Below are 12,170 nucleotides of genomic sequence, written 5' to 3'. Positions count from 1 at the left end.
CAAACCTTACTCCTATTGTCTCCCCATGCATTTTTCTCACAGTTGACATCAGAGAATAATAGCTTTACCTTCTCTTCATTAAATCTTGCATGAGTGTTCCTTATTGGCAGATTCCATCCTTGAATATTTGCGGGGTGAGGGGGTGGGGTAGCGGCATGTGGGGCGGAGGAGGGTTCTGGGAAATGTAGTTCCGGTGTAGTTCCAAACTTCTGCCCTGTGATGCAGAGGAGACTATAGAATAGGGTATTGATGATGCAGATTCCACAGTACACAAGCCAAGCAAGCATATACAAATATGTTCCTATTTTCCTCTCCCTTTTAACATACAAGGTGGCTTGATTGTTGTATACTTTTCCCCTCAACTGATATGTTTTGGAGATCTTTTTTAATGGGATTTACATTCATAGTTTTGCTAACTATTGTCAGCTGCCCTCTCCTGAGGTTGTATCAATTTATATTTCCACCCATAGTGTGTCACTTCCATTGTTTTGCATCTTAACTTTGCATCCTGCTCTCTCCTATTACAAATGCCATTTTACCTTTATTTGATAAACTCTTTGTTGTTTAAAGACCTTGAAGTCATCCTGGCAGAAGTGATACCCGGCAATATGCATGCACATGAATATACTTAGGTCATCTTACTCTACTATATTAGGATAGTTGTGCTTTCTCTTTGATTATATCACATGTTTTATTAATTATTTATGAACATTTTCTTTGTGACCCTTTGTAGGCATGGGCTTTTTTAGTTGTCATTGTATATCCTTCTATCATAAACACATTGGGTATGTGTTTGTCTCCTTTACTAAACTATAAATCCTTTAGAACAGTGCTGTGCTAGTTCTTTGTTGGCAGCACCTAGCACATAATAACAACTCTAACTGTTGGAATGAATAATACGTAATTCTAAACAAAGGGTATATGTAGCTTTCTAAACTTTTTTCATTTAGCACAGTTCATTATGCTAGATGCTTTACATATATGAATATGACTCATTAAAATCATTGTTTAGTCTTTTTGCAGAAATTGAGTTGTGTGAATACGTTATGCATTCTGGATACTAGACTCAGATACATAATTTGTAAATAGTTTTTGATTCTTTCAGGACATCTTTCCACTTTTTTAAATAGTGTCCTTTGCACAAAAGTTTTAATTTTGGTAAAGTTCAGTTTGTCGGTTTGGTGTGATATCTAAGAAACCCTCGCCAGATCCGAGGTGGTGAAGATTTACTCGAAAATTTCTTCTAAGAGTTTTATAGTGTTAGCTTTTACATTTAGGTCTTTGATCTTTTTTGAATGTTACAAGGTGAAGCTCCAATTTCATTCTTTTGCATGTGGATGTCCAGTTGTCTCAGCACTGATTTTTGAAGAAGCTATTCTTTCCCATTGAACACTCTTCGCACCCTTAATCCAAACTAATTGACCATAGATGTAAGGGTTTATTTTCATCCTCTCAGTTATGTTCTGTTGACCTATGTATTAGGTCTGTCCTTATGTTAGTACCACAATGTTGTGATTACTGTAGTTTTGTAATAACATTTGAAATCATGAAGTGTGAGCTTTCTGTGTTCTTGTTTTCCAAGAATGTTTGGACTATTCTGAGTCCCTTGTATTTCTATATGAATTTTATGATCAGTTTTTCCATTTCTGCAAAAAAAAAGGCTGTTGTGATTTTGATAGTAATGGCATTGAATCTGTAGATCACTTAGGGGAATATTTCCATTTTAACAATATTAAGTATTCTAATCCACGAACACAGGTTCATGGATTTTTTAAGTTTTATTTTGAGGGAGATACAGACAGTGTGAGTGGGGGAGGGGCAGAGAGAGAGGGAGAGCGAATCCTAAGCAGGCTCCATGCTGTCAGCACAGAGCCCAGTGCAGGGCTTAAACTCATGAAATCATGAGACCATGACCTGAGCCAAAACCAAGAGTTGGACGCTTAACTAGCTGAGCCACCCAGGTGCCCCTCTTTCTACACTGTTTTGTAGTTTTCTGTGTACAAGTCTTGCACCTCCTTGGTTAAATTTATTCCAAAGTATTTTGTGCGGTTTTGTTTGTTTGTTTGATGCTACTGTTGATGGAATAATGTGGGGTGTTTTTTTTTAATGTTTATTAATTTTTGAAAGACAGAGACAGAGTGTGAGTGGGGGAGAGGCAAAGAGAGGGAGACACAGAATCCGAAACAGGCTCTAGGCTCTGAGCTGTCAGCACAGAGCCCAACATGGGGCTCAAACTCACGAGCCCGAGAGATCATGACCTGAGCTGAAGTCAGATGCTTAAACAGCTGAGCCACTCAGGCACCCCAATGGAATAATGTTTTTAATTTTGGATTGTTCATGGCTAGTGCATAGAAAATCTGATTTTGTGACTTGATCTTATATTCTGTAACTTTGCTGAATTTGTTCATCAGTTTTGACAGGTTTTTTTTTCGGAGATTCCTTAGGATTTTCTGTATATAAGATCATATCATTGGCAAATAAGAGATAGTTTTACTTCTTCCTTTTTTTTTTAATAGATTTTTTTTTGAGAGAGAGAGAGAAAGAGCGGGTGCAAGTGAGGGAGGGGCAGAGAGAGAGAGAGAGAGAGAGAGAGAGAGAGAGAGAAGCAGGGCTTGTGCTCACCCAATGTGGGGCTCGAGCTCACTGAGGCCGGGTTCAAACTCACGAAATGTGACATCATGACCTGAGCTGAAGTCAGATGCTTAACTGATTGAGCCACCCAGGTGCCCCTACTTCTTCCTTTTCAATTTGGATGCCTTTTATTAGCTTCTTGTTGCTCAGTTAATCTTGATAGAATTTCCAGCACAGTGTTGAATATAAGTGGCATAAGTGGGTGTTTTGTCTTGTTCCTGATCTTAGGAGAAAAGCTTTGAGTCTTTCGATATTAACTATGATGTTAACTGTGGGTTTTTCATAAGCACCCTTTATCATATCAGGGAATTTCTCTTCTAGTTTATGGAGTGCTTTTATCATGAAAGCATGTTGGATTTTGTCAAATACTTTTTCTCTGGGTCATTTGAGATTATCGTGTGGCTTTTTCCCTTCATCTATTTATTTGGCATATTATATTATATTATATTATATTATATTAATTTTCTTTTTAGTATTTACCATGCTTGCATTCTTGGGATAAATCCCACTTGGTCATGGTTTAGAACTCTTATATGTTGCTGGATTTTGTTTGCTAATACTTTGTTGAGGATTTTTCATCTGTATTCGTAAGGAATATTGGTCAGTAGTTTGTTTTTCCTTGTGATGTCTTTTTCTAGGTTCGGTGTTCTAGTAATGTTGGCCTCAAAAAATGTGGATATCCATTTGTTTGAGCACTGTGTGTTGAAGAAAGTGTGCATCTGTTCTCTCCCTTTCTGTTTTGAGAAGGATCCACGTTAACTTTCCTTGAAATGTGTGGTAAGCTTCCGTCAGCGAAGCCTTCTAGTCCTGGGCTTTTCTTTGTTGGAAAGTTTTGAATACTGAAACAATCTCTTTGCCTGTTCCAAGTCTGTTTAAAGTTTCTGTTTCTTCTTCCCTTACTTCCCTTACTATATAGCTGTATTTCCTTAATATAGGTCAGTATTATTTTCTTCTTTTTTCCTGTAGATTTTATGACTGTATAAGCAAGTATCTCTCTTACTCCCCACCTTTTACACAACAGATAGTATACTAGATACACCGTTGTGCATCTTGATTGTTCACTCTACTTCCAGTATCTTGAGTTCGTTCCCCATCAGTACTTAAGGAGTTTATACATTCCTCTGGCTGCTTAGTATTTTATGGTCCTATATCCTGTTCCCTGTTGACATCTAGGTTGTCTCTAATCTTTTGCTAATGCACACAATGCTGCAGTGAATACCCACATACTACAGTGCAGTTGTGCAGATTTCGTAGGTTAAGGTCCTCCACAGGACACTTAAGACACTATATGTAGCTCCAGGGTTCCCAGGCCACCCATGGCTTCTGACCAACTGGCTGTAAATTTGGGGTTTCCCATCATCCCCTCATGTTCAATAATTTGCTAGAATGATTCCCAGAACTCAGGAAAGTGCTATACTTACAATTACAATTTTCTTATAGAGATCTGAATCAGCAAAAGAGATTCATAAGAGGAGGTCTGAGAGGGTCCCAAAGTCATAAGTCTCTATGTCCTCTGGACATGTCACCCTCTTAGTATATGGATACTCGAGCTTCAGTGTCAAGATTTTTTATGGAGGATTCACTTTATAGGTATGATAGATTGAATCATTCGTTATATGATTAAACTCAATTTTTAGCCCTGTTCCATGAGGTCAGCTGGTCAGGTTATTATGACATGGCTCACAGTCCAAACCCTCTTATCACATGTTTGTTCTTTTCAGCATGGCCAGCCCAATATGGAACAATCTAGGGCCTACCATGAGTTACCTCATTAAGCATAAACCCTGATATGGTCTAGGGGCTCACCATGAATAACAAAGACACTTGTATCACTCAGGAAATTAATTACTAGGTTTTAGAAGCTCTTAGGTACCCAGGACAAAGGCCAGACAAATTTTTTATTATTTAACACTTACATATATTACTTTGTGTGTAGATACATCAACTATAAGATAAATTCCTCTTCCTCCTCCCCCTTTCTTTTCCCACTTTCACATGATTTAATAACCAAAACCAAGGAAAGCTATATTTGAGAAGTCTTTCTCCCACTTTGAGTCCCACAAATAAAACTTGTACAACCCACTCCAAATGAGTATCTATGTTTTCCTTGGTATCCTTTATGTTTTTATATGCAAATAAAAGCAAATGTATAGGTCTTTTTCTCGACTGTATAGTTTCTAATGTAACTTGCTGTTTTTTCCCTTAAAAATACAGAAATACATTTCCAGGGCATATGAGTAGAATATGCATTCACAGTTTGATTGGATATTAACAAATTGCTCTCCCACAGAGATTATATTAAAACATTATTTCAGTCTAGAACCTGAATAGTTTCAGACTTCTTGATCTTTGCCAGTTTGAGAGATGAACAGTGGTTTATTTGTGTAGCTTTAATGTGAATTTCTGTTATGAAATTGAACATCTTTGTATGTTTGCACATTTGTGTTTCCTTTTCTATGAATTGTTTCTATTCTTTACCTAGTTTTTAGTGGAATGGTTTTTCCTTAATGTTTTTAAATGGTTAAATTATGAATTTTTTGTGGCTTTCTAAATTTTTGTGTCTTCCCTATTATTTAAAAAAATTTTTTTTAAATGTTTATTTATCTTTGAGAGACAGAGACAGAGTGGGGGCAGGGGAGGGGCAGAGAGAGAGAGAGGGAGACACAGAATCTGAAGCAGGCTCCAGGCTCTGAGCTGTTGGCACAGTCTGATGCGGGGCTCAAACTCACAGGCCATGAGATCATGACCTGAGCCAAAGTCAGCCGCTTGACTAACTGAGCCACCCAGGTGCCCCATTCCTATTAGGTTATTTTAATAAAACTATTGTGTGCTTTTTTCTTTTATAGTTTTTCTCTTTTTTATTAAGATGTAATTTAGCTGTAGTAAAATATATTCTTTTTGGTTTACAGTTTTGTGATATCTTACAAATGCATCTAATGACAACTAAAATTGAGATATAAAACATTTCCATCATCCCTAAAAATTCAGTTGTGTCCTTTTGTATTCATCGCCTCCTAAGGTCCCCAGCTCTTGGCAACTACTTTTCTCTGTCCTTAAGGTTTTACTTTTTGTGAAATGCCATAAGAAATTGATTAATTATGTAGCCTTTCATTTAGCATACATGTTGTTGGTGTGTTCGGTTATTGACTGCTTCTTTTTCTATGACAGGTTGTTTTCTATTACATGGATTTACCACAGTTTATTTACCTACTCTCTAGTTGAGGAATATTTGGGTTATTTCAAGGTTTTGGAGGTTATGAATAAAGCCAATATAGTGTTCATGTATAAGATTTTTGTGAGCATAAATTTTTATTTTATTGGTTTTATATATAGGAATAGAATTACTGAATTATGTGTTAATTATATGTATAACTTTAAGGAACTGTCCACTTTCCAAAGTGGCTGTACCATTTTGCATTCCCAACACTAATGTATGAGAATTATAATTGCTCTGCCTCTTTTCCAGCATTCTGGATTGTCAGGTTTTGTTTTTTTGTGTGTTTTGTTTTGTTTTGAGAGACTGCAAGGGCTCAATCCCACTTACCCTGGAATCATGACCTGAGCCAAAGTCAAGAGTCAGATGCTCAACTGATTGAGCAATGCAGGCGCCCCAAGTCAGTTTTTTTTTTTTAAAGTCATTCTACTAGGTGCGTAATAGTATCTCATTGTGCTTTAATTCGAATTCTGCTAGTGTTTAATGTCTGTATATCGCCTTTTGTGAAATGCCAAACTGTTTACATCTTTGCCCATTTAAAAAATTGGGCTTTTCTATTTTTTTTTTTTAATGTTTATTTATTTTTGAGAGAGAGAGAGAGAGAGAGAGAGAGAGAGACAGAGTACAAGCAGGGGAAGGGCAGAGAGAGGGAGACACAGAATCCGAAGCAGGCTCCAGGCTCTGAGTTGTCAGCACAGAGCCTGATGCGGGGCTTGAACTCACAGACTGCAAGATCATGACCTGAGCCAAAGTCATCCGCTCAACCAATTGAGCCACCTGGCGCCCCATGGGCTTTTCTATTAATGAGTTATATGAGTTATTTATTTTGGATGTAAATCCTTTGTTGTTTTGTTTTTTCCTTGCCAATGTCTTTTCTGGTTGTTCCAGACCATTTGTGGGGAAGATTATTTTTTCTCTGTTGAATTGTTTTTGTGCCGTTGTCAAAAATCACTTGACCATGTATGTGTGCATCTATTTCTGGACTCTTTTGTTCCATTTTATCAGATCTATATGTCTGTCTGTCTTGCAATACCACATTGTCTTGGTTACTATAGCTTTCTAGTAGTGTGAATCCTCAAACTTTATTCTTCTCTTTAAATATTGTTTTGGCTCTTCTCTGTAAATTTTGCCTTTCCATATAAATTTTTGAATCCATTTATTCATTTTTACAAATACCACTAGTATACTTTGATTGGGATTGTGTTGAATCTGTAGATTAAATGTGGAAAAATTGACATCTTTTTTTTTTTTTTTTTTTTTTTTTTTAATTTTTTTTTTTCAACGTTTTTTATTTATTTTTGGGACAGAGAGAGACAGAGCATGAAGGGGGGAGGGGCAGAGAGAGAGGGAGACACAGAATCGGAAACAGGCTCCAGGCTCCGAGCCATCAGCCCAGAGCCTGACGCGGGGCTCGAACTCACGGACCGCGAGATCGTGACCTGGCTGAAGTCGGACGCTTAACCGACTGCGCCACCCAGGCGCCCCGAAAAATTGACATCTTAACAGTATTGAGTCTTTGAACCCATGAATGTGGTATCTCTTCATTTATTTAGGTCTTTGATTTCCTTCAATATTTTATAGTTTTTAGCATACAGATTCTGCATATATTTTTTAAATTCATAAACTTAAACATGTCAGTTTTTGGGGTGCTTTTATAAATGCTACTGCTTTTAAAATTTTGATTTCCACTTCATTGGTAGTATGTATAAATATAATTGTATTCCATGACTTGGCTGAACTTACTAGATATGGAAACTTTTTCAGAGATTCCATGGCATTTCCCACATAGATAATCATGTGTGCTAATACAGGTAGTTTTCTTTCTTTCTAAATTGTATGCCTTTTATTTCTTCTTTTAGCCCTATTGCAGTTCTAGGGCTTCCAATATGATACTGAATAGGATTGATGAGAGCAGGCATCCCTGTCTTGTTTTTTCCCCTCAGGGAGAAATCAGTCCATTTCCTAGGATTTTTATAGTTCTTTTAACACATACATTTCAGTATAATGACCACTTAGGAGAAGAATGCTATTAATTTTTTTCCAGATGGCTTCCAGTTTTCCTGATATCTTTCATTGACTAGTGTACCATATGTATGTATGTCCATGTCCCCCCCCCCCCCCCCCCACGAACTTCTGTCAGAGCACTTATTGCACTGCTTCACTGTTTACTTTTTACTTATCTTTTTTTCTTAATAGAAGATGAGCATTTTTGGGCGGAATAAGAAATAGTGCCTCCCCTCAAAGAACTTAAATTGTAAATAATGGGTATTATTAGGTTAGACCAAATGAAATTACCATTTCTAATATTTAACCTGTAAAATCTTATGTCTAGTTGGGACCCAAACAGTAAAACAAGAAAAGAAGATGAAAATTCTCTTATGCTAACAAGGTCTAGTTATCAGTGTGAGAAATGTTAGTGCATAAGAAATTGTTCATCACTGTTGTATGCTTATAAGCAAAGCCCAGAACTGAATATACTGATGTAAATGGGATATAACCCCTGCCCTTGAAGGAAATACTTTCTCTGTGGAAGACAGTGTCTTTACAATATTCAAATGTAGACACATATATCTGTCAATATATGTGCAGATTTACTCTCATTTTGAATCTACTTGTGATCTTAGGTTCATACTTCTCAGTGTCTTGGACTATAAGACACTTTGGCAGTGATTTCTGTAAGTTACTGAGAAGCTTGACATAATTTTGTGTGTGATAATTTTATGTGAAAAAATACATACATTGTTCAGTTTAATGTGACAGTTATTTCAGTTACTTGGTATTTTGTAGATTTCCTTTTGGAATAACTTAATATTTTAAAAAAGACAGGCTTTAAAAAAATACAAAAAAAAAGGCATTAGGGAAATCATAATAGAAAAACAGAAAACTGTTTTATATTATAACATAATATAAAAATATAAATACTCCAATTTTTGGTGTAAATTTTTATAGTAAATTATATATGGAGGGAAACTATAATATTTTTGTGTTATATATATTTGTATAATACTTAGGCTTTCAAGCTGGTCTTTTACTACTCTATAAGTCTGGAAAAAAGAATATATGGGAGACTTTGCGTAAACCTCATGAAGTCAGAAACTACTCTTGTTTACTGTTACATTCCTTGTACTTAGCACATAAGTAGTTATTAACCAATGATTATTGATTTAGTATTGATTAGAGTAAGGGAATGTAATCTTTACATGAAATTTGTTGATTTTAGTTAATAGGAATGAAAGTTATTATAATCACATGTTGCTTGATAAGCATCAAGAGAGTTGCATAGTTTTTGAGGCAATTAAATTTTATTTATAAATCTGTAGTAACAGAAGACTATTTTCAAATAATCCGGAATTTGCTCTTGGTATTGTTTTGAACTTGACTATTAACAAGATTAAAATACAACTTTTAAAACCTATAAAGCACCTTTTTTTAAAGTTGAAACTCTTCTTTAAAATACATGACTCAGTGGGGCGCCTGGGTGGCGCAGTCGGTTAAGCCTCCGACTTCAGCCAGGTCACGATCTCGCGGTCCGTGAGTTCGAGCCCCGCGTCAGGCTCTGGGCTGATGGCTCGGAGCCTGGAGCCTGTTTCCGATTCTGTGTCTCCCTCTCTCTCTGCCCCTCCCCCGTTCATGCTCTGTCTCTCTCTGTCCCAAAAATAAATAAAAAACGTTGAAAAAAAAAAAAATTTTAAAATACATGACTCAGAGAAGACTACCTTTGTGTTAGTAGTAATAATACAGTAGCAGTACACAGGAAATTTACTTTCCTTTGTATTTACTGCCACCAAATGGCAAATTAATAATATTACTATGTCTGTTATATTAACACTATAAAAGACCTACTAAAGGTAATGCCCCTTTTAATATTGTTTTGGGAGGGTTAATTTGTTCAAAAAGAGTTTTGACAACGGAAGAAAAAACAAATTTTAATATGTTTAGAACTGTAGCTAGGGGCACCTGGGTGGCTCAGTTGGTTCAGTGTTTGACCTTGGCTAAGGTCATGATCTCACGGTTCGTGAGTTCAAGCCCTGCTTTGGGCTCTGTGCTGACAACTTAGAGCCTGGAGCCTGCTTCAGATTCTGTCTCCGTCTCTCTGCCCCTCCCCCCGCTCATGCTCTCTCTTTCTCTTTCTCTCTCAAATATAAATAAACATTAAAAAATGGGAAAAAAAAAAAAAAGAACTGTAGCTAACCTTTTTCTAGCCAGAGTAGATAGATTGGTTTCTATAAGGCATTAGAGCAAAGCAGAAATCACTATGACAAAGATGATAAAAACTGGTACCTCAAACCTAATAAGAAATAAGTTTGACAACATATTTTTATGCAGGGAATTTAATTCTGACCTTTGTTCTTTCTAGGTTATCGTATCTGAGAAAGATGGTTCCAGAATATTTTAGGCCTAATTTTATTTGAAGATAAGCCATTTCACTAAAAATGGCTATTAAGATATTCTGGAAAAATTGTTATATAAGAGTGTAAAGAAACAGAAGCAACCCAAATGTTCAGTCTTAGGAAATTGGTTAAATACTTTTTAATTTTATGTTATGTAGTTATTGAAAGTGTAATAGAGGCATATTTAACGAGATGGATAAAGGTCCATGTGGTTAAATGGAGAGCAATGGGGAGAAGCAAGTTACTAAACAGTGTATTCTCACAGTGTTTTAAAAAGTACATTTACCTTTGGGAAATACTATTGTGATTTCTTAAATTTATGTATTTCTAAAATGAACATGTTTTTAAATGTTCAGAAATTATATAGATTGAATATTTTATACTTCATAGACAGTTTCTTAGATTAAAACATCCCCATGGAAGCACTTATTATATATTCATTTATTATAGTGAATATATTTGAATAGTTTTGGGTTTTTTCTTTTTGAATGATGAAAATGTCTTCTTGCAGGCAATTTTGACTCAGCCCACTTTTTGAGTCTCTTCTAATTGGTTCATATAAACGAAACCTTTACAAAAACTGCCTTGTTGGATAGTTTAATAATTTTCTTTCTTGACAGAAGGGTAAAACTTCTGAGTTAGTAGGTTTTGAATATTATCTAATAATTCAATGTTTTGTTAAGGTGCTAGTTATTTTTATAACATAGCCCTTCATTTCTAGGGTCAGCATATTCTTGCTTTTGATATCTGTTTTCTGCCACAGGCCTGAGATTGGAATTGAAGCAATACAACTACTGCTTCCACCAGAGGAAAATAGTATGGGAATTCCTATTATGGTAGGTTATTTTCCAGTAGTCTCTCTGCAGTAATATAGGCAGCTCTCTTAATGTGTTAGTTTGTTGGTATTTATGCCTCATCATAAATTAAGCATAGCTTTTCTACATAAATCCTTTGTTGTAGACATTTTGTTTAGAAGTGTGGTGGTCCCTGTATTCCTGGAAAACTTATTTATAACAACTTAATTTGAATAGATTTTCAGTGGAGGGGCTTAAAAATCTGATTTAAGATCTCGGTGTTGTAGTTTGAAGAAGAGAAATATGAAATAGCTGAAAATAATGGTATTGTAGTTAGTTTCTTTTTTTAAACGAGTAAATTACTAGATGTTTCATTCTTGTCAAGTTGTATGCATCCCTTTGCTCATAGCTCATTCTCTTACATGTTACATGTTTGTGGTGCACTCTGTAAACGTCAGCCATTCATTAATCACTGGGGAAGCAGTTATGTGAGTGACTCCCATGTTTTTAGTGAAAGTAGTTTAAAAATCTCACAAAACCTAGGAGTGTTAGACTTGAGGTGCTTGTGAAGACAGTAGAAACTGGTTTGGTATCATTGGCATTGTTTGTTAGGCTTCTTATTTGAAATTCAAACATACCGAAAAGTTGTGTAGAAAGGAAAAACCAATGGCCCAGTAAGTGGATTCTTTACTATTATCAAGTTTCACCTTGCTGTACTTTCTGTTAAATATTTTTGCTCCTAAATGGTAGTACCATTAGATATTAAGTAGACTCAATGCAAAGTTGTTTTATGACAAAACAAATCACCCTTTCCGGGTTTTTGTTACAATTTGTTCTTAGTTAAAATTTTCTTTGTTTTTTAAAAAAGAGGAAGTGAATAGAACGCTATTATGTTGAAAGCTGAAAGATTTTGTCCATCTGTATTCTGGTAGGAGGGGAAAGAGTATTGGGAAAACGTTAGTTTGTGTTCCTCAAATTGGAATAATTTTGATGACATTAAAGATTCATATTCTCTTGAAATTTTGAATTCTGTTTGAACTAACCAGCTGTGACTCTTTACTTGGCCTTTCAGAATTATCTACTAAATTATCACTTAAACACACACACACACACACACACACACACACACACAACACAACA

General features: G+C 35.7%; 1 protein-coding gene across 6 annotated transcripts in view; it reads left to right on the top strand.

Moving 5' to 3' along the window:
• The window catches only part of ANKRD28 (ankyrin repeat domain 28), a 198,187-nt gene that overhangs the window by 41,732 nt on the left and 144,285 nt on the right, over window positions 1-12,170 (top strand). For 3 of the 6 annotated variants that reach the window (XM_060638619.3, XM_060638617.3, XM_060638623.3), the window contains one exon: window positions 11,000-11,072. The exons of the other annotated variants lie outside the window; for them this stretch is intronic. In XM_060638619.3, coding sequence (XP_060494602.1) covers window positions 11,055-11,072 — 18 coding nt within the window. In that variant the 5' untranslated portion in view covers window positions 11,000-11,054. Of the gene's footprint in view, window positions 1-10,999; window positions 11,073-12,170 lie in introns of those variants that run through there. 6 annotated transcript variants of the gene reach the window in all.

The sequence above is a fragment of the Panthera onca genome, chromosome C2 (genome assembly GCF_046562875.1).
Source record: "Panthera onca isolate mPanOnc1 chromosome C2, mPanOnc1 haplotype 2, whole genome shotgun sequence".
NCBI classification, from domain to species: domain Eukaryota; kingdom Metazoa; phylum Chordata; class Mammalia; order Carnivora; family Felidae; genus Panthera; species Panthera onca.
Note: the sequence above shows the minus strand (reverse complement) of the source record. Positions and strands in the feature narration are given on the sequence as shown.